At 42.3% G+C, this 24,112-nt stretch overlaps 1 protein-coding gene across 1 annotated transcript in view; it reads right to left on the bottom strand.

The window, feature by feature from the left end:
- Positions 1-9,392: 9,392 nt before the first annotated feature.
- The window catches only part of LOC311233352 (uncharacterized protein), a gene marked incomplete at its 3' end in the record, with an annotated part of 75,828 nt that continues 61,108 nt past the window's right edge, over positions 9,393-24,112 (bottom strand). The window contains exons 5-6 of the mRNA XM_084320327.1: positions 11,413-11,562; positions 9,393-9,409 (exon numbers count right to left, since the gene is read on the bottom strand). Of these exons, the coding sequence (XP_084176453.1) occupies positions 9,393-9,409; positions 11,413-11,562 (167 nt within the window). The remainder of the gene's footprint in view (positions 9,410-11,412; positions 11,563-24,112) is intronic.

The raw sequence follows: 24,112 nt of genomic DNA on the forward strand, positions 1-24,112 counted from the left end.
CAGCACCAAGACAACTGTTGCAGCCTTGATGCTGGTTGTTAATCCTGTTGTGGCCTATAGCTGAAAGGCAAAGGAGGAAAGACCTTCTTATGTTGATTTGGTCATATCTGTCTGTCATAGTAGTTACATCTGTGCCCATAGATGTGAAATAAGGTGTGCACTAACTAAGTTCCTTATATCTATTATGCTTATGTTGATCTGATAAACATATTACAAACAAATGATCAATAGGCTACTCTTGGGCTAAACTATACATCCGTATTGTCAATTGTCATTCACTTATAAAAAAAAAAAAAAAAGGATTACAAATGTAAAACATTTAGCTGAGAGGGAATATGTTTTGCAATTTGGTTAAAGGTATTGCAAAAGTTAGGTATGGTGTTAGGTATGGGCACAAGGTTTTAAAAAATCACCGCATACAACTTGGGGTATTCGCCTGGTGGCCTGTATGCATAAAATCCAATATGGCGCCGTCGGCCATATCTAAGTCTCCTATTAGAACTAGATCCTTGTATTATATCACCTTTTCTATGTTTGTTGATGCAAGGGATCAATTTATGAAGTAATTATTATGTCTCAAGGTCATTGTAAAGGTAAAATGTCATTTTCAAGGTAATGTTTAGCAAGAACTGATTATAACTATGGAACTAAGCCACATAGGAAGATTAACTAAGGCATGGTATACAATTATTTAATTCAATAATCATTAATAAGTACATTTTGTGTTTCAAGAACATGTTCAAGTTAATTTCCTAAACCTACATGCAAAACCCCAGACATTTTAAACTTGGACAACTTGCCCAAACAAATACCAAATTGTAAAAGCCTTCACCGTCTTAACTTAGGGAGACTGGGCCAGTGGATAAGTTGACCCGCCCTCTGTAGGCAACTACACATTTTTGTCATGCAGCCATAAATGATAGAAACAGTTTATAAGAACCTAGTGGAGGGAATCTTAACCTTTAACCTTTAAGGAAATCTGAACATAAGGAAGGAATAAGTTGCAGAGGATAGTGAATTTGGCCTCTAAAACCATAGGGAAGCTGCATAAACAGCCGAGCTACATCTACAACGAAGTGCTTAGGAACAAAGCTAGGAAGATTGTGGGTGACCCCTTTCACCCACTCTATGGGGAGTTCGAGCTGTTGCCCTCTGGTCGTTACAGACTACCTAGGGCAAACCGAAACATTTTAAAAAGCATTAAATGAATCTTGCACTCGTTAGACCCGGTCCTTGTTGATGTATTCCTATCAGTGTTCATTTTGGCAGCTATTTTCATTTTAGTCTTAGTCATGTGTCAAGTGCTCCTTTTTCGTTTATCATATTTAGTCATCTTCATTTATTTTTCGTTTAGTCAGTTTTAGTCTCAATTTTGTCTTTTTTGTTTTAGTCTAGATTTAGTAGACGAAAACGGATGACATTTTTGTCTATTTTTAGTTAATGGAAAAAAACTTGTCAGAAGTCAGAAATAGTCAACATGGAACATATTCTGATTAAAATTGCGTATTTATTTTTTAACCTAGGGGAATCCGAGTTGGCGGCACAAGTGATACACAGGAAGGGTGCGCTGTCGATCTGTGAATGGGGAAATAACTTAAGACACATGATCTCTTCTTGCCTTGCTTTCACTACCACACTACAGACTGTTGACCCTTCACCCCCTATTCATAATTCATGCAAGTACTCAATCTGGGAAAACATTACTCGTGCCCATCCGTGCCGGGTATGTCTGTCTCTGTGATGCTCAGATCGCGGTGGGCATGGATCAGAGGAAGCTGACCGGCTGGCTGGACACCATGACGGAGACCACGGTGTCGGTGCAGATCCCACGTTTCCGTGTGGAAGACGACTTCAGTTAGAGTTAGAGGTGGTCTAGGTCTGGTTAGGGGTTAGAGTTAGAGGTGGTCTAGGTCTGGTTATACTGATCCGATACCAGTGCATACATTTAAAAATAATAATATAATTATAAAACTTTTTTTTTCTTTTGTTTTTTACAGCTACTGTTTTATATATATACTGTTTTTTTTTTTTAGCAATAACTAGAAAGTAATGGTATTTATTCAACAATAGGTGATTGTATAGATTAGTATTAGTATCATTAATTGACAACTATGCTCAATGAGTTCACCCACGGAAAGGTTGTTGGCACTTTGGTTCCGCACGGAGGTTACACGTTGTTGCACTTCCTATCCAGTCGGCTCAGTTTAGGTTAGCTACTGTAGTAGCAGAGGCTCTGTTGTGATTTTTTATGCAAAATAAATATTCAACATTCTCTTTTGAGACTCAGACTCTTATCATTTGGCACTAAAAGCTAAACATCGTCAGCGGTATGGCTGTCCGCAACATGTCATTAATTGTGTGCGAGAGGTCGATCAGTGACCACGTTAGCGTGAGCTAGGTTAGCCACTAGTTAACGCGAGCTAGATGGAAAGACAAACAATGTAATGTTACTGGTGAAAAGGTGATTTACCTTGGAATACTCCTTTGCCAACTTGCTGTACTTTGCTTGCAGGTCTGCAGCTGGATTATGAATAGTCCCAACTTTAGCCAAGGTAACGTTAAGCTAAAACTAGCTTTTCAAATAGCTCTTCAGCTAATGCTAATAACAGAGCTCCCCGTCACACTGCTGTCGGGACGATGGCATTAAAAGTTATAATTAATTTGTCTCGTCTTGTTTTAGTCAACAATATCAACATACATGAAGAGAAATTTCGTCCTGGTTTTTGTAAATTACATTTTTGTGTCCTCAGTTGTGGTCAACGATATTTAACTAACTATTTAGTCACGTTAGCGTCACATGGTCTTCAATAACGTGACGTCACGTTGTCATGAAAAAAACCTTAGTTGACGAACATCTTTCGTCATAATTTTTGTTGACAAAATTAACACCGATTCCTACGTTCTCTGCACTTCTCCATTACTGATTTATGTATGTATAATGTCTGCTGTCATTGTTGTTGTTTGTTCGTTCAAAGGTGAGACAAAAGACATATTTCCAGATTGTGGACAATGACATTTGTGCGCATGCGTCGCCTGTGACGGCCACTGCTGCAGATCGCTCTACCCGTTTCTGTACTTTTCATCTAATTCTACATTTCTATTGTATTTTTTTACCTGGACACAAGTCCTTTTTATTTAAGTTATGCCCTTCTAAACACGCAAGAAGAGTTTTTGTCCGTCTGGCTGATGGTGGAATTTCAAGTTTACGAGTGGACAACAGCTGATCGGAGTGTCCGGGTTCTTTGTTTACATGAGGTTAGCTGTTGTCGCTACACAACCAGCCGGCTTTCCAGAGCCAGCTAACCAACCCGGACTTAACTAACACAGTCCCGGAGGAGCTGAAAAGGACTAATGGTGGCTTTTGTGGATGTCGAGGACGTGGGTGACGTGTAAGACAGAAGAGGGCTGAAGCACGGAGAGAGAGAAGTCGATACAAACCATATCTCCCTTCCGTCGTCATGGGTAACGTGAGGTCTTTGGCAAATAAGATGGATGAGTAAACAATAAACAAGGTGGCCTATTGGGATGTTAGATCCTAATGTGAAAAACTGTGATTTTATATGTCTGCACTTTATGTGCTCATTTTGTGTCCCCGTCTTTTTTCTGTTGTGAAGCACATTCGAGTTTCAAACAGACTCTCGAATGCTCTCCCCCTGATCAACCAAGACAACAGTGTCAAACAGACTGACATTCTCCACCTGGTCAACCAAGACCAAAGTTTCTCTCAAAACTCCAGTCCTGCAAACCCACCTGGTGCCACCAGCTCTCTGACATCAAAGCCACCCTATCATCACTTCCCCTTAATTGGCTGGTATCAATCCCCGTGTCCTGAGCCTTTCAGCCATTGTGTAGTGTGATGCGTACCTGGTGCCAGTGTCTCGCAGCCATTGAGCCTGTAGCCCAAGGTTGGGTGCTACCCAGTGGTGAAGGAGGCCATTTACATCCTACACTGTAAAGTGTCAGGAGTGTCAAGAAAATAACTATATAAATCCAATGATAATCATGTCATGACCGTGAATTACATGCAATAGTATTGATTCTGAATTCCAACTCAAGCTTTGGATAAAAGCGCTATATAAATGCACCATTTAACACACACAAGAAAGAGACAAAGAGATAAAGTAACACTCTTATCCGACCCAGATTTGACCGTTGGGCTTTAAAGTTAAAGATTTAGGGTTAGGTTGTTCTGTCTCACCAGGAATAAAAAAAAATCAACTATTATTTCTTTATTTGCATACTCATGTTTAGTGTATTAGCCCAATATATTCACGCTGACCCTTTGTACACAAGACAAGAGCTACTGGACATTGGTCGGATTACTGGATATTCCCATCTTTTTCGATGGACCGAACAACATCATCAGACCTCCGGGCACACCGGGTCTGTTTACATTGCCTCCCCGGACAAAGAGGCCTCATAGACGGCGTAGGGATCGCAAGCAGAAGCGGGGCTGCAGAGCTGGTGCGCAAGTGAGGCTAGCTCAGGCTCCTCATAGCGCTGCTCTTCCCAGCCTCCTTCTTGCCAATGTACGGTCACTGGCACACAAAATGGACGAGCTACGTTTATGGATTACAAATAACAAAAGGATTTCGGATGCAAACATACTAATCTTCACTGAATCCTGGCTACACGATGGTGTACCAGATAGCACGATTGAACTACAAGGATGTCATTGCATCCGCTCAGACAGAACAGCTGACTGCGGTAAGAAGCGTGGGGGAGGAGTGTGCGTGTATGTAAACAACTTGTGGTGTACAGATAACGTCACCATCGTTAAGCACTGTTCTGCTCAGCTTGAGTTTGTCATGATTAAAAATAGGCCATTCCATCAGCCCAGAGAAACTACATGCATCATTACAGTTGCAGTATACACACCACCAGATGCTATTGCAAAGCTAGCCATGAAAGAACTGCATGTAGCCATTAGCAAACCAGACACGCCACCCGGAGGCTGCCTTCATTATTGCAGGAGATTTCAACCACTCCAATTTAAAGTCTGTACTACCTACATTTTTCCAACACGTTTCTTGTCCAACAAGGAGACAACACATTAGATCACGTCTATACTAACACCAAAGACTAGGGATGCTCGATATTGGCTTTTTTACCGATACACCGATATTGTCCAACTCTTAATTTCCGATACCGATATCAACAGATACCGATATATGCAGGGTTTCCCCTCCAAAAAAATTGAATAATTTCAGGTAATTAACATTACATATCTCTTGTTGTGGAATTAACACAACATTATGCATACTTTTGACAATAAATAAAATCAGAATTTGTTCTTACTTGCTTGCCTGGGTAAATAAAGGTTATAGAAATGTAAAAAAAAAAAGAAATAGATATTTTCCGATATCACGTTTTAATGCCGATATCGGCCGATAATATCGGTAGGCCGATAATATCGGACATCCCTACCAAAGACGCTTACAAGGCCCTCCCTCTCGCACACCTGGGCCAGTCGGACCACATCTCACTGTTCCTCCTACCCAAATACCAACCACTCATCAAGCGAATAAAGCCCATAGTTAAATCTGTGAAAGTCTGGCCCGAGGGAGCAGACCTGGCACTTCAGCATCGGCTTCAAAACACCAACTGGAGTAACTTTGCTGCGGAGGTCACAGTGGACTTTCACACAAACATTGATACCTTCACCTCCTCCACCCTGGACTCCATCAGCACCAACGAGGTCACCACCACCAAGCTGATCACAATCTTCCCTAACGCTCAGAGGGAGTGGAAGTAACTGGAATGCACAAGAATGACTTGGCTTGTGATGCAAGGGTTGGGTACTTTGCCTCATTCAACTTCCACCAAGACAGGGGATTTTCTGTCTTTGAGATGGGCTGCTCTCTGATGTACATCAGCACTTCGTCAATGATCACTTGTGTGCGTGCATCCTGATCATTGGTCTCAGTGTCACTGTCTGTTGAGTCACCTCCAAGCAGTGAATAGAGAGCTGAAACAGACCTAGTTGTCTCAGCTGAGGTTGTGGCATCATTGTCAACTGCTGTAGCTTCTTCATTCCTACTGGACTGTAGGACCAGAGCTTGCAATTTATTCTGAACACTGAACCTCTCCTCTGGTGTCAGGATTTTTTTTTCCGGAATCGTGGGTCTAGTGCAGATGCAATGATCGGTTTGCTTGGGTCATCATCTGTGATGGCAAGCTCTCTTGACCAGCGCGCAGTGGTCTCCTCTGAAGAAGCCACCTGGAAGGCCTGCACAGGAGCTGTATCATAGGCAGTGTGGGTGGACTTCAAAAGCCCTCTGACTAGAGGAGGCAGGGCGGAGACGGTCACATAGTTTTCACCACTCAAGTAGACAGTGGCACATTCAAAAGCTTGGAGAGCGTTGGCCAGTTCATCTAGCAGGGTCCACTGCTCAGGCTTGAGGTCCCTCTCTGTGTTACTGCCGGGTCAGACAGAGTCGCAGTCAGTGGCCATCTCTGTTCCAGCAGGCGAGTCACCATGTAATAGGTGCTGTTCCACCTGGTAGAGACATCTTGGACAAGTTTGTGTTCCGGAGTGCCCATCTGTTTCTGCTTTGTTTTCAGCTTGAAGCCAGTTCACTCCTTTTAAAGTGCTCGACGAGACACCTCGCTGCTCCTAGTGCTTTACTAATCAGAGGGTGTTTCAGTGTACGATTGATCACCAACTGTAATGTGTGGCCTGCGCAGCCAGCACGACTTTGGCGCCATTGTCATGAACAACCGCCACAACCTTGTTTGGAGGGATCTCAAACCTTTCCACAGCCTGCTCAATCCATGCAGCAATGTTGGTTCCAGTGTGCCGTTCTTCGAGTGGCATGGTTGTGAGGCAGAAGCTATTGAGCTTCCAGTCATCACTTATAAAGTGACCTGAATGGAATGTGGTGACCATCTGCCTAAAGCGCTCATCTTCAACCATCGATATTTAACAAGCATGTTGAGGATGCTCTCTGTGAAGACTCCAGCCATTTGAGGGGTGCATGAGCCTCTCTTCAGGACAAACTCATCCACACGCGTTTGCTTTGTACTACAATAGAAAGAGAACAAAACAGAAAGCTGTATTAATTATCATCAGAATTTCAAGTTCAAGTTTCAAGTTTCTTTATTATTTGTCATACAGAATACAGAATACTTTGCATGAAATGCTTCTTTCCGATTGCTCCTGAGAGTGTACTAGATAAGATAGTATAAATAAGTATAATAAGTATAAAATAGGCTATAGTATCAGTTTATTTTAGATGGTTGTTATAATGTCAGCCTTATATATACGGTACCTAGGATTAATATTGAGATGCAATATCTATGTTTTCCCACTAGAGGGAGTTATCGCTTAAGGGATATTATTTTGTGGACTACAGAGTGACTACAGATATATATATGAGGTATTTCCGTATCCGTTTCCGTATTAGTCGGCATAACTGAAATGAAACTGAAAGTGTAAGCATGGCGCTGTTTAACATTACATACAACATAATACCGCAGCCTCTATAAGCCTCAGCAATAGAGTTCGCGTAGCAAGCATTATCCATATCCATGAGACGTTCTGTTTTCCAACATGTAAGCGAACGTAAAAAATGCAATACTATGGCTAACTATCTAAAACTTACCCATGTTCCGACGTCACCATGGCTCCGGGGTGCTTTCGTTTTAGATGCTCGTGCATCGCCGTGGTGCTGCTGTGGAATGCCAATTCCACTTTGCATAATCAGCATTTAACAGTTTTCTTCGGTTTGTCATCTGTAAAATACTCACACACCTTTGATACCCTCGGTCTCGCTTTTTTTAATGCATCTCCGTCTCAGTCTTTCTCTCTCCCTTCCGCCATCGTTCATTCTTTCTTCTGAAGTTCTTACCCGCGCCGTTACTACAGAATGCAGTCAGACAATGGAAACGATACTGCCCCCAGCAGTTCCTGTAGTGCATTGCAGTTACAAATTAACATTTTGCGTGTCTGATTGTTTTTATGCGACGCATCGACGCAACAATTCCTCGTTGATGATTTTTTTATGATCGACGTCGTCGATTATGTCGACTAATCGTTGCAGCCCTAGTCCTGACTGAGATTTTCAATCTGTCCCTGGCAGATTCCCACATGCTTCAAAGTCACCTCCATCATTCCTGTCCCTAAACACGCCTCCCCAGAGAGCCTCAATGACTACCGACGCGTAGCACTCACCTCCATCATCATGAAGTGCTTCGAGAGGCTAGTCCTGGCTCACCTTAAATCCTGCCTACCGCCCTCACTTGACCCCTACCAGTTTGCCTACCGCCAGAACAGGAGTACGGACGACGCCATCTCAGCAGCACTACACCCTGCCCTCCTCCATCTGGACCAGAAGGGCACGTACGTGCGACTTCTGTTCATTGATTTCAGCTCTGCGTTTAACACCATCATAACCTCCAAGCTGATCACCAAGCTCCATGACCTTGGCATCGACCCGTCACTCTACAACTGGATACTGGACTTCCTGACCGACAGACCTCAGCATGTCAGACTGGACAGCCTCAAGTCCTCCACTCTCATCCTGAGCACTGGTGTACCGGCGGCGTGGGGCGGCGTGGCTCAGGGGTAGAGCGGGTCGTCCAATGATCGAAGGGTTGGTGGTTCGAATCCCGCTCAAGCCCATGTCCATCCCACTGCCGTTGTGTCCTTGGGCAAGACACTTAACCTACTTGCCTCGTATGAATGTGTATGCATGTGAATGAATGTTGGTGATGGTCGGAGGGGTTGTAGGCCATGATTATTCGCCACGCTTCCGTGAGTCTGCCTCAGGGCAGCTCTGGCTGCAATTGTAGCTTAGCACCACCGGTATGACTGTGTATGAACGAATAATGGACTCTGTAAGCACTCTGGGGTCACTGGGGTGTCATGAAGAGCGCTATATAAATCCAATCCATTATTATTATTACCACAGGGCTGCGTGCTGAGCCCTCTTCTCTACTCCCTCTTCACCCATGACTGCAAACCGGTGCATGGCTCAAACACCATTGTCAAGTTTGCAGACGACACCACCATGGTGGGACTAGTCAGCAACAATGACGAGTCGGCGTACAGAGAAGAGGTGCAGTACCTAGCTCTGTGGTGTGCTGATAACAACCTGGCCCTCAACACCAAAAAAAATAAGAAGATAGTGGTGGACTTCAGGAAAAATAAAACAGGCACGCACAGCCCCATCCACATCAATGGAGAGGAGGTTGAGCGTGTCTGTAGTTTCAAATTCCTGGGAGTTCACATCTCTGAGGACCTGTCCTGGACCACCAACACCTCGACCCTGGTCAAGAAGGCCCACAAGCACCTCTTTTTCCTGAGGAAGTTGGCCAAACTCCACCTATCCCCTCCTGTGCTAGTGAACTTTTATCGCTGTACGATTGAGAGCATCCTCACGACCGGCATCTCAGTCTGGTACGGCAACTGCACCATTAAGGACCGGAAATCACTACAGAGGGTAGCGAAAATAGGCCAACGCATCACCAAGACCCCACCCCCCTCCCATCAATCTATGAGAAGCGGTGCTCACGGAGAGCACAGAACATCATCAAAGACGCTTCTCACCCCAACCATGGACTGTTCACCCGCCTGCGGGGTACTCGCTCTGGGGCACGCTATCGCAGCCTCCCAGGCAGAACCAACAGGACCACGAATAGTTTCTTCCCCTCAGCTGTCAGACTTGTGAATCAAAACTCTACATAGCCCACTGCACCTCACTGTATATATAGCCATAGCTTATGTAGACTTTATTTTAATGATTATTTTTTATTATATTTTGTATTCTCACCATTTCACATTGTGCTAACCATTGCACTTTACTGTACAGTTTTATTTATATGTGTTTTATATGCAACTGACTGACTGTCACATCCTGATTAGACATACAAAATCTCGTTGCACTGTCTTGTACTGTGTAATGACAATAAAGTGAATCTAATCTAATCTAATTTTCTAATTCTCTCTTGACACAAAAGTCAAAACACCACTTCAGAACCCTGACTTGTATTGTTAAAAGTAGAAGTGTTTACACTCACTAGAACAGATATTATGCCTAGATGATGCCTCAACCACAATCTAATTTTTTTATTGATTTGCTTGATTTATTTGGATGTATCTTAGCTAACTGACTAATTGTCCAAGAATCAGGAATAATCCAACATGAATCTCTCTGAGCAGGGTTTTACTCACACTAGTCTGAGCAGGGTTTTGGTCTGAGATTTGGTACAGAAAAGGTACACAACAGGGGCACATTGTACATCCCACTATCAAAGTGTCTACTTTAATCTGCAGCGCAAACTAAACTGAGTGTGTTTGGTTAGAGTGTCTCTCTCTCCACACCTCTCTCTCTCTCTCTCGCTATGAGACAGTAGGCTACAGACAGACACCCAGTCAAGCCCAACTCAGCCAGGAACAAGACTAGGAAATTCAAGTTAAGCAAGACCCAGCCAAGAACGAGACTAGGCAAGTCTAGTTAAGCAAAACCCAGCCAAGAACAAGATTAGGCAAGCCTAGTTAAGCAAGACCCAGCCAAGAACGAGACTCTGCAAGTCTAATTAAGCAAGACACAGCCAAGAACAAGACTAGGCAAGCTTAGTTAAGAAAGACCCAGCCAAGAATATACAGTATATCTATATTTTGATCATGTAAAAGTTTATATAAAATCTGCAAATGGATTTTGCAAAACAACTCCCAATTGTAATATTTTCTTCCCCATCTTACCGCTGACAATCTCTTGAGCGGGATTTCCAAGAGACTTGTCTGTAGTTTATTCTCTCCAGTATGACTTATGCGTCTCTTCAGATGTCCCTTCTTGCTGAAGCCAGGACTACTTAGTATTTTCTGTGTCTTCTTTGGTTTCAAAGTCATCAAACCTGGTCCTCCACTCTCCTTCCATTCATCACCGTCATCAGTCTCAGTTCCAGAACTCTCATCATCACTGTCAACAGTCTCAGTTCCATCACTGTCGTCAGTCTCATTTTCAGAACGTTTATCATCACTGTCTTCAGTCTCAATTAGAGAACAGTCTGAAGAGAGGGGCTGGCTATCTCTAGTTGGTTCTAAGTCACCAGCTGGATCTAAGTTACTGTCTGGTTCTGATACTCTACAGTCCTCTCCATCAGGTTCTGTTTTCATCTGTTTAGTTGAGGTGCTGGGTAAAGAGTAAGCTTCTCTGTTTCTCTCCCTCTGGGTTTGAAGAGGCTGGAAGGGCTGAGCGTTCTCTTGACCATCTTCACATTTCACTGGGTGTCTTGTGATCCCTGAGCCACCAGCTTCTTCCAGCCCTTGATGTAGTTCATCTTTAATCTGTAGGGACTCTGGGTCCTGGGTTTGGTTAAACCATGAGGACTGAGGATTATCATCATCATGCTCACATTTCACAGAGACAGGATTGAATGTGGACTTTATGATATCAGCCTCATCCAGACCTTGAAGCTGCTCTCCATCCTGACTGATCCAGAGTTCCTCCTGTTCCTCTTTAATCTGCAGGGGCTCTGACTCCTCTTGGCCCAGACTGGGGCTCCTCTCCTGCTGCTCAGGGGGAACCTCCTCTTTACACACAGAGAGCTGTCGGGGGTCTGGAGGGAGGAATAATAATAATATGAGTAACAAACATAAAGATACAGTAGATAACCTTTCAGCATTAAGTGAAACTCTGCAACTGAGAGTAAAAACACAAGTGCTTTCAATCAATTACTGCTTGGCTACAAAATGAGCCTATTTAATAGTGAGGACATGTCCTCATCACGCTGTCAATCACAACGTAGGCCTCGTCCAGACTAACACAATTTTGATCTTTTTCGTTTTTGTTTAGTTTTCATTTAAAAAAAGGTTTCCGTAAAAACGAAAATGTCTCAAGATAATAAGTGCATGCCACAAATTTACAAAATAAATGTCTTTCCTGTTTTAGACGTCGCTCTTTTATTTTGAAAACCCCAGACCGGAAGTGTTGTTGTGCCGTCCGGTTTTGTGCTTGCCGACCTAGTTTTCCAGAGACACACACCGCGGCGCAACGTACATTCGGGAGTGGAGAGAGAGAGAGAGAGAGAGACCGCAGCTCAAACTACCTGTGTTGTATTAAAGTAATTGATTGTTGTTTAACTTGTACCTGTGTCCAGTCCTTTCGACTAGCAAACATTGTCTGTATTTAACGTTACCTCAGGATACAGGTCTCAGGCCTCAGGTCTATTGTATTTAGTTGGTTAGCTATTTAGCTAAAGTTGATAGCATAGCTTGCTGGCTACAGCTCAACACCATGCCATGGGGATACTATTTACCAAATGATGGAGGCTTTTTAATCGTCAAGGTAAGAGAGGATTTGTCATGATCAACTGAAGGGGTATGCTATGGAACAGTATGTGCTTGGCTACTACTTGGGTTTTCAGAAAAAGTACATTTAGCTGTAAAAGCCCGATCAAGCTCAATAGCTTCTGTAACACTGTAAGGGAGATGTCAATCTGTTGTCGACGGTGGTTGGTGATGTTTGGCTGCACATGCGGGTTAAGGGAGAGGTGGGCTATTGCGTCATCGGTTCAGGAGAAGACGCGTATCGCTTGTAAAGATGGTGACAAAAGGGGAGCGTCTTCAGAATTGTGCACTCTGGAAGCCGGTCTCAGAAAGTAGCGTCTTCAGGCTGCCAGAACGCAGTTCCGTGTGGATGAAAGGTGCAAACGATCAAATACTTTGCCTGATATGACCGAAATCGGTTTAGTCTGGACATGGCCTCAGAGGTTGATCAGATGTTGTCAGGAGGTGGAAATGTAAACAAACAAAGTGAGACTTGAGGTTCTCCAAACTAAACAAGGGAACTATGGATATCTGAAATACTTATGGATTGTTAGCTTGACCAATTACCTTTTTTACTTGAGTTGGGGCACATGTAGACACTCCTACACAGTTCACCTGATTTGGTGAATACCCTCAAAAGAAAGCTGAAAGTCTGCACTTGAAGCACACCTTGATTTAATTTCAAGTCCATTGTGGTGCTGTAGAGTGTAGAGAGCCAGAATTGTGAAAAATTGTGTCAATGTCCAAATATTTATGGACCTTACTGTATAAAGTCTGAATATAAGTCTCAGGGGCGAATAGAGTCCACTACCGGGTTTATAAAAGTGCGCCTGATGTACTCGGATTCTTGTGGAGGTTATTGAGAGTAGTATGGGATAAACAGGTTATACCAAAAGCTTGGCGTAGAGCAGGAGGAATCCTAATTCCCAAGGAGAAAGAGTCCTCACTGTTAAACCAGCTTTGGACTACTATATCTCTCCTGAATGTAGAAGGTGAGATTTTCTTTACTGTACTGGCACAGAGGCTAGCAAATGACCTAGAAATGAATTGTTAAATAGACACAGCAGTGCAGAAAGCAGGAATCCCAGGGTTTGCCGGATGTATAGAACACACAAGCATGATATGGCACCAGATTCAATCAGCCAAGATAGAGAAAACAGATTTACAGGTGGTATTTTTAGACCTGGCAAATGCGTTTGATTCAGTACCGCATAGCCTTATTTGGAATTAGAGCTGTGAATTTTCACTGGCCTCACGATTCGATTACGATTCAGCTGTCCACGATTCTATGATGTATCTCGATGCAGCTCAATAATATATTACATCCAATGTTCCCTCTAATTTTTTTTCGGTCTGAGCAAACACTCCAACCTCCTGAGCAGACATCAGCAACTACTGAGCAACATACGTCACCTGCCGATTAACCGGTTAGTTGATAAGCGGCGGTTTGTAAAAAATATGAGAATCTTAATTTCCCTCAATGTCTAACATAAAAATATATACATTTTGCTGATACACCGAGAAATAATACAAAAAATCATTCCTTAATCAAATATTTATTTGACCATTGATTGACGATACAGAGCAAAGTCCTTACTTTGGCGGCAGCGGTGTGAGTCTCGTCACTAACTTTTGGTCTTTTTAGGAGGCTGACTCGTCATTATTTTATTAAGTGAATTATAATGAGACTTCAAGGGTGACCATATTGTGATTTCTTTTTAAAGAGGACACTGCCTTCAGCCTCAAGATACTTAATGATACTCAAAGTTTACTCAAAGATGCCTTATCATTATAATATATTTAAAGTATGCCTTCTCTGTATGGATATAAAATTATTGTTTATATTATTTTATATAACAAAATAATATCTCTCTATAACCAAAGTTACTCAACATGCTGTATTATGCCTAAAGTAATCTGACAAATCTCAAGAACATAACTAAATCAACCTATGACAAAATGATATATATTTTCAAGTCTTACTGGACAAAATAAACAACAAGAAAAATATGAAGTAATGTTCTAAATAATACCTCTTCTGTATTAGAAAATCCAGCTTAAAAAATATATCTTTGTATCTTTTCAATATAATGTAAATTATAAAACAGTAACCTCACAAAGATACTAATTTAAAAGTGCACTATGCAGTTTCAGATTTGTTGCAATTAGTGTACTAAACTAATTTATTACACACATAATCCTTAGAATGATTGTATCATAACAAGCATCTTATCAAACCAAAACATAATTTTGAGGCATCAAAATAGTTTTCAATTATTTTCTTTCTCTCTGTATAGCTGCATACTTCAATCAATTCGGTCAACTTTGCCATCAAACTCTCGCCTTGCACTGCTTTGTTTGTAATGTTTTTCTGTGTCCATGTGAGCTTTGAGATCGCCACCACTTTTATTAGACACAGAAACATATGGTCAAGCTTTGCACACGTTGCACTCCGCTTCCAATTAGTCTCGACCGGGACGATAAATTGGGAATTTTCTCTGCAGTTAATCTGTAATGTACATTTTCGCGTTTGCATTGAGGAGCCAGCGATGCTGGTCGGATCTGTCCGCTTCCTCCTCTGTGTGTGTCTGTGAGAGCGCGCAGTAGCGACGCCCACAACAAGGCACTGAAAGCGAGGCTTCTCTTGGTAACGTCACATGCAACAGGTTACCATAGTATTCGGTGCAACGCGCCAGTCAATTTAACTACATGCATATTTTACACAAACGCTTCTGTGCGCGACAGATTTCAGATGTGCGCGGGAGCGTTTTGCCATGTGCGCGCGCGCACGGGCGCACCTTAGGGGGAACATTGATTACATCCTCAATTTTATAATCTATATTACTGCACATGGCGACTTTTTCATCAATTAATACAAGCAGTCAGATCAATTAACTTTTATTTCGAAAGTTCTTAAATCAGAATGTCAAAATAAATGTCTTTACTAGTGTTGCATGATACAAATACTAGAAAGGTATCTCGATACCCAGCTGTTAAAAACGGTTCAATACTCTTTTTATTAGTATTAGTATCAGTATCAGGTCTACACTATAGGCTACACTACTAGTATACACTATAGGCTACACCAGGGGTTCCCAAAGTTTTCAGGCCGCGACCCCCGAAATAACTGTGTCAGAGAGCCGCGACTTCCACTATTATAGGAGCTAAAAAAAAAGATATATATATATATAATTACTAAAAAAAATTAAAATTATAATTGGAAATGTATGGTTGAAACATGCAAACGTTCAAACGCACACACACTAATAAGCATTGGAGGCTTTTAACCAGGGCCGGACTGGAGAAATCATTCAGGCCAGGAAATATAGTGCGAAATATAGCCCCAGCCAGGCCACTTTTTAAGCGGGGAGTCCCCCACCAGGACATTTTTTGTTACAAAGACTTAAAGGAAAACTCCAACATTTTGGGAAATTTGCTTATTTCCCATCTACCCTGGAGTTAGACAAGAAGATACATACCTTTTTCTTCTCTGTGCATGCAGTAGGAGTAGGAAGACGTTTGGAACTAGGCTAATGGAGGAACCTACTTCCAGTGACTGACGCTAAGCTAGGCTAACTGTGCGTGTCTTCCTACTCCTACTGCATGCACAGAGAAGAAAAAGGGTATGTATCTTCTTGTCTAACTCCAGGGTAGATGCCAAATAAGCTAATTTCCCAAAATGTTGGGAGTTTTCCTTTAATTTCCTGCATTCTGCGGTTCCCTTTGTGTGTGTGTGTGTGTGAGCAAGAAAGAGAGAGAGAGAGAGATGGTTCACCAACTTGTGTGAGTTGCAGTGATCTCCTGGTTGTTCCCCACCTAGGTTATCTAACTATTGCGCCGCTGCAACCAGAAACACTGGCCTGGCCTGCTTCTATGTTCAGTGGCCAGACTGCATTAAAAAAAAGTTTTTTAATTTTTTTTTATCATTTCCTCTAAAGTACTTAAAAATGCTTGATTTAACCCTTTGATGCATACAGTCACACCAATATGATTATTATAATAAGTCCCTGCAACATATGTTTGCATTATTAAACCATGAAGATGCTTTAAAAAATTATTTAATGAAAATGTACTAAGAGTAGTCTACTGACTATGTATTTACATCTAAGACTATTTATATAAAAACTCTTGGGTGCCTAAGACTTTTGCACAGTACTGTGTTTTCTATCCACTTTAGCCAAACACACACACACATATATATATATATGTATATATATATATATACACACTGTGAGAAAATAATAATCACACACAAAGGGATAATGGCTTATAGCAGACTTAATGATTTTAGAATATTTCAGATAATGAAATTAAATGTTTATATCATCAACTATCCAGTTAGTATTTATACTGTAACGTTTGGCTACTTTAGAGCGAGAACGCGTGAGAGAGCCAGCCCCCCCCCCCCGGGTTTTGTAGGTTTGCATTTTGAGCGTCTAAGCTGCCGTAGGTGATGATGTCACACTCGAATGTCAACACAGGAAGTTGAACACACGGTGATGCGAACTGGATGCCTGATATAAAGAAACAAATAACCAATAAATATGAAGTTATGTTTGAACTTCTGTTGTCAAGCCTCATCAATATTACCCCACCCCTTTTCCTCACGAATGGAACTAGTGTTGTGGAGTCCGCTTTGAGCGTTTCCAGGGTTAGCAGCTAACGCTAGTTAGCTTAGCCTAGTTGTGTGGGATAACTTAGTTAGCAGCTAACGTTAGCCCATTGCTCGCGTCAATTAAATTGCATGTCATTAAAGGTCCGTGCTGGTCTGCGTCTATAATGAAATGAGGAAAGCTCTGCGCTAAAGCAAGTCTCATCTCAGCCGCAACGTGACAACATTATACTCGATGTTCACAATATAGTAATTTACTACATCTCATGTAGAACAAGCCGCGATACATATATAGTATACTCGAGTATACTCGATATATCACCCAGCCCTACTATTACGCTCAGTTTATATTGCAGTATGATAGCCAATTACTATAATAATAATAATATATGAATCTATATATATACTGTATATACTGTATATTGATTTAAGCATGCTTTTTATGGGTGTAATTAGTAATAATTTCTGCAATTTTTTTTTTTTTTTTATATTTTTATTTTCATTTTCAACCAGCATGGATACATACATGGTCAGTGTCAAACAGAGAGACATCCACTTTGGTTATTCCCCCCCCCACCCCCACTCCCTCCCACCCCCCCCCTCCCAGGTTCAACTCAGACTCACATTAGACAAACACTAAACTAACAGAAATAAGTAAAATGCAAACGTAACAGAACATTCACATCTTCAACTTGCCCCGAGGTCTCAACATAGTCTCAAAGTCAACTATGGAAGTGTACCCAACCTTTCATTCTCCATATACGTCAAAAAGGGTTGCCATGTCTTATAGAATCTATCCGTAGAGCCTCCTAAGGTGCATCTAATCTTTTCCAAGTGCAGGAACCCCATTACATCTCTGGTCCATTGGACATGTGTGGGAGAGGCCTCCTGCTTCCACATCATAAGTATTAAACGCCTAGCAATTAGGGTAGAAAAAGCAATGATTTTCAAGTGTTTTATGTGAATAGGCATATCCTCTGGTGCCATTCCAAAGATTGCGATTATAGGGGAAGGGTCAATTTTGGTTCCAAATATTACAGAAAAAGTATCAAATATAGATGTCCAATAGTTATATAAATTTGGACACGTCCAGAATGTATGAACGAGAGAACCCGTCATCGTCTTGCACCTATTGCACAAAGGATCTGTCCCTGGATAAAACGTAGCCAACTTCTCCTTTGAGAAATGCAGACGGTGTAGCACCTTAAACTGTAGGAGCCCATGTCTGGCACATATTGAGGAAGAGTGAACATTCCGGAGAATAGATTGCCATTGTTCATCCGAAAATTCGACAGACAGATCCTCCCAATGTGATTTGATAATAGTGAGAGAGGGGGAATGTAAGGTCAACAATATATCATACAATATTCCAATCGCTCCCCTTCTGTATACATTAACATCTAGAAATTCATCTAAAGTTGTTTTTTCAGGCATGTTGGGAAATTGAGGACATCTGTTCCGTACAAAGTCACGAATTTGCATATAACGGAAGAAATGAGTCCGAGGGATGTCATGCTTTTGAGTCAGCTGAGTAAATGAGGCAAAAACATTGTCAATATACAGATCTTTAAAACTAGATATACCCTTATCGCTCCAGATCTTAAAGGCAGAGTCCAATAGGGATGGTGGGAACATATGATTGCAAGGGATTGGTGCCAGAGACGACATTGATTGTAGACCGAACCTTTTCCTACATTGTATCCAGATTCTAAGAGAGTGATGCACTGGGTTATATCGGTATGCATCCAATTTTAACGGAAGGGCTGAACTAATCAAAGCTTGCAATGAGGTTTTTCCGCAGTGGGAGGACTCAATATGCAATCACGCTGGAGTCTTAGTCGACCGATCCCCCATCCAGTAAAGAATATTGCGTGTGTTTGCTGCCCAATAATAAAATTGAAAATTTGGCAAGGCCAGCCCCCCTGACCGTTTCGCCTCTTGTAAAAATGGCTTCCTAATCCTTGGAAGTTTGCCATTCCAAATGAATGCCGAGATCTGTTTATCTAGTGTGTCAAAGAATTGTCTCTGTAAATAAACTGGGACGCACTGAAAGATATATAAAGATTCGGGCAGGACATTCATTTTAACAACGTTAACACAACCAATTAGTGACAAAGGAAGCCTATCCCATCTTTGAAGATCTGATTTAGTACGCTCCAGGAGTGGTGCGAAATTTTTCTCGTATAGATTTCTATGTAAGCGAGTGACCTTGATGCCTAGATAAGTCAGATGATCCGCTACCTTAAATTGAAATGCCTCAAATGAGATCTCCCCAGCTTCACTGTTAACGGCAAACAACCTGCTTTTATGCATGTTCAATTTATATCCAGAGATAGAGTCGAAATCTCTGAAAATGGTAAGAGCATGGGGAAGCGATTCCAAGGGGTCAGACACATAAAGTAACAGGTAGTCAGCATAGAGGGATAATTTGTGTTCTAGGCCAGCCCTATGGATTCCCCTGATCCTGTCTTCCGCTCGCAACTTCATAGCTAAAGGTTCTATAGAAATTGCAAACAGGAGAGGGGATAATGGGCATCCTTGTCTGGTTCCACGATTAGGGGGAGCATACATAGTTTGTCTTGACACGGGCGAGTTATACAAGAGCCTTACCCACGAAATGTACCTTTCACCTAGACCGAATTCTCCAAGAGTAAAAAGCAAATAGTCCCACTCCACCCTATCGAACGCCTTTTCGGCGTCTAGTGACAGAGCAATCTCAGGTGTTGAGGATGAAGGGGTGTATAAAATATTAAATAGCCTACGCAAATTAAAGAAGCCCTGTCTGCCCTTTACAAATCCTGTCTGATCCGGGGATATCATAGAAGGTAACACATGTTCTAATCTGAGAGCTAGAGTTTTAGATAGTGTTTTACAGTCGACATTCAAAAGTGATATTAGGCGATACGATGAACATTGCAATGGGTACTTGTTTGATTTTAACAGAAGTGAAATTGTCGCTTGCTGGAGAGTAAGAGGCAGGCACCCGGAGTCGAAGGATTCCGAGTACATGTCCAGCAAGAGCGGAGACAATTTGTTTACCTTAAAAAATTCCACCGGAAAGCCATCTGGGCCGGGTGATTTACCAGACTGCATTGATTTGATCGCCAATTTAATTTCTTCTAAGGTGATATGCTGATCAAGTTCACTTCTGTCATCGTCCCCCAAAGTTGGAAACACCAGGTCCCCACAAAATGCATCAAACACTTCAGGGTTTTTTAACGAGTCCGAATTATAAAGTTTCGAATAGAAATGTTGGAAACTCTCATTTATTATTTTAGGGTCCTTAGAGGGGTGTCCAGATTGGGTTTCAATTTCAGGGATCATGTGCAAAGCTTCCGATTTACGAATTTGGTGAGCTAAAATCTTGGATGGTTTGTCCCCATGCTCATACCATGACTGTCTGGATCTGTGCATCAGCTGTTCCGTCTGCTTAGTGGAGAGTAGATTGAATTCCGTTTGTAAGTTTAGTCTTTGTTTATAAAGGTCTAGCGACGGTGCCATTGAGTGCTGCTGATCCAGCTTCTTAATGAGATCTGCTAGTTCAGTTAAGTGCTTTTCTTTCTGCTTTCTGATAAACGAACAATACGAAATTATATGGCCCCGTAGAAATGCCTTTAAGCTCTCCCAAATAGTGCCGAATGTTACATCAGCAGTCATATTTGTTTCAAGGAAAATGTCAATTTTCTCCGAGATATGTTGGACAAAACCGTTATCTGACAGTAGTAGAGGACTAAGGCCGAGTGCTGGTTTGGAAAGTTGAGCTCTAAAGTAAGGGGACTGTGATCCGAAATTACTATGCCATTATATGTCCACTGACGACGCGGTCTCCCAGGTACTGCACAGCACTCTCTCCCACCTTGACCGTCAGAAGGGGGGCTATGTGAGACTGTTGTTCATTGACTACAGCTCAGCGTTCAACACCATAGTCCCCACCAGACTGGTGGACAAGCTGATCGAGCTAGGTCTGAGCTCCGCCCTGAGCGCCTGGGTACTGGACTTTCTGAGTGAAAGACCCCAGGCGGTCAGGGTGGGGGGTCAGACCTCCAACACCATCACCCTGAGCATCGGGTCCCCCCAGGGCTGTGTTCTAAGCCCCCTGCTGTACTCACTCTACACACACGATTGTGTGGCCAAGTTCAGCTCCAACTCCATAGTGAAGTTCGCCGACGACACGGTGGTGGTGGGGCTGATCTCGGACAACGACGAGAAGGCCTACCGAGAGGAGGTTGAGGTACTGGAACGTTGGTGCCAGGACAACAGCCTGCTCCTGAACATTGGTAAAACCAAGGAGCTGATCGTGGATTATAGGAGAGGACAGCAGGAGACACACACACCACTGATGATTAACGGGGCTACCGTGGACAGGGTGAGCAGCTTCAAGTACCTGGGGGTCCACATCTCAGAGGATCTGACATGGTCAACACACAGACACAGTAGTAAAGAAAGCGAAGCAGCGCCTCTACCACCTGAGACAGTTAAGGAAGTTCAGAGTATCGGGGAAGATACTCCAGTCCTTCTACTCAGGATCTGTAGAGAGCATCTTGACCGGAAACATCACTGCCTGGTATGGGAACAGCACGGCACAGGACAAGAAGGCCCTACAGAGAGTGGTGCGCTCAGCCGAGCGTACCACGGGTATTGCGCTACCTCCCCTGCAGGCTCTATACAACAACAGGTGCAAATCCAGAGCCTGCAGGATAATGAAATACCCCCACCACCCCAATAACAGCCTGTTCCAGCTGCTGAGGTCAGGCAGACGCCTGCGTACCCCAGCTACTAGGATGGAGAGGCTTAGGCTAAGCTTCTTCCCCCAGGCCATCAGAGCCTTGAACAATGAACATTGAGAGACACAGAAACTGAACTATCCACACACAAGCACACACAAGCACATACACGACACGCACGCTGAGCACGCTCACACACTAGCAGCCACTTTAACACTCATGCCGCACATACGCACACTTATGGCCAGAGGAAAGGCCACTTTAAATTAGTATAACATCAGGAACAGTGTATTGCACTACTAAAGCTACCTAGCATGTCCTATATGCTCTGTAAATACTATGTACAGATACCGAGATGGCACACCATGTACCTGTTTATTGCACTGTTGTTTTTACTGGATTCTATTAATATGTTGTACCACTGTATTTTATTGGATTCTATTATATGTTGTACCACTGTATTGCACATCGTCGCGGGCAAGACCAGCCGCATTTCATTGTATACCTGTATGCCGTGACAATTAAAACTCTTGACTTGACTTGACTTGACTATGTGCAGGTCTTAACATTAGGAAACAGTTTTTGATCAACAAAAAAATAATCAATCCGTGAATGCGTTTGGTGAACAGGAGATAAGAAAGAATATTGTCTAGCTAATGGGTAGAGAGATCGCCAAGCATCAACAGCACCATATGACTCCAAGTAGGACTTTAGGACCACAGAGGATTTTGATATAACACAGGATCTTATCGAGGATCTATCTAACACCGGGTCCATTGTGGTATTCATATCTCCCCCAAGGATCAGCTGATGCGTATCTACATTGGGCAAAGAGTAAAGGAATTTTTTGAAGAATGTACTATCATCCCAATTAGGGGCGTATACATTTGCCAAAATTATAGGGGTATTATATAATGAGCCCACCACTACCACATAGCGACCCTGTGGATCAGTGTTTACACTTGAGACAATAAATGGGGTAGATCTATGAATGAGAATCGCAGCACCCCGTGCTGTATTGTTAAATGTTGAATGGAACAATTGACCAACCCAGTTTCTCTTAATTCTCAAGTGGGATGCATTTCTCAAATGCGTTTCTTGAAGAAAAGCTATATTCACCTTAATGTGCAGAAGATGAGACAATACCTTAGTACACTTGAGTGGATGGTTCAGTCCTTTGACATTCCAACTGATAAGGTTGACTTGGTAACCCTTAACTTTCGAGGTTGTAGTGGAGGGTGTCACCATCCTGAATCACTGGGGAAAATATGAAAAACCCTGTATACACGTTTGCACAGGTAGACTGTATGAAAAAAGAACAGTTGTGTGACCTCAGAGCAAGAGAAGATGTGAAACGGAGACAAAAAAAACAAACCATAACATAGATAACAAAACATTGACCCCCCCTCCCCAATATCCCCCCATGTCATCTCTAGGACAACCAAAAAAGCCCAAGCTTTTGTAGCTTCTCTCTAGACCACAACACTCAATGGAACCCTGGTCCTACAATTAAGGGAATATTGTCCAAAGTTATACCCCATGCGTTTGAACCTTGCAATATATATATGAATCTATATATATACTGTATATTGATTTAAGCATGCTTTTTATGGGTGCTTAGTAATACTTTCTGCAATCTTGACCAATAAAGCTGCTCTTTTCACTTTAAAGCTCAGTTAATGTTGCACTATATATTAAATTCGTTTTTCATTGTTTTCTGTACTTTCTGCAGTGAGTTTTTTACTATCCATAGAATAATGGAATGTGTGATTCTCTTTAAGAATAACTAGAAAAAAATATCATAAAATGTTCTGCTTTTCCGACTGAGGTTTGAACTCACTGGAAGCACCTGCGCACTAAAACACTTGTTAAAAGAACATATGATCCAAGTATTTGTGGCTTAATTTGTTATCCCTAGTCAGAAAATGCTATGGGAATCCTATAATAATCTGTATACATTTTTGGAACCAAACCCATAAGAATCCTATAGGATATAACTGTCTCAAAATCCTATGGGATCCTAAAGGATTCCTATAGGGTTCCAAAAACGTATAGATTCCTATAGCATTTTTTTGACTAGGGATGTTATCCTCAGTGATGGGAGTAACGGCGTTATAAAGAACGGTGTTACTAACGGCGTTAGTTTTTTCAGTAACAAGTAATCTAACGGATTACTCTTTCAATCTTAATAACGCTGTTACCGTTACTGCCAAAAAATGCGGCGCGTTACCGTCTATGATTGAAGCTTTTTATTTTTTTATCAGAAAGATCTCTGCGCAGAGAGGCATACTGTCCTTCTCAGCCAACCTCAGCGCGCGATTGGCTGATGTTGAGTAAAATGTCATGGTAAGCCAATCAAAGGTAGAGGTGGGCGGGTGCCTCCAGAGTCTGACACACAGCGACACAACACAAGCGACTCAGTCAGCGTGAGACCACGGTCCGTGTACATTTTGATAGTTTGTTTGGCGGCCAAATAATCCAAAACGAATCCAACGAACAAGTCAA

This window comes from Notolepis coatsorum, assembly GCF_963971535.1.
Source record: "Notolepis coatsorum genome assembly, chromosome: 8".
In the NCBI taxonomy this organism is placed as follows: Eukaryota; Metazoa; Chordata; class Actinopteri; order Aulopiformes; family Paralepididae; genus Notolepis; species Notolepis coatsorum.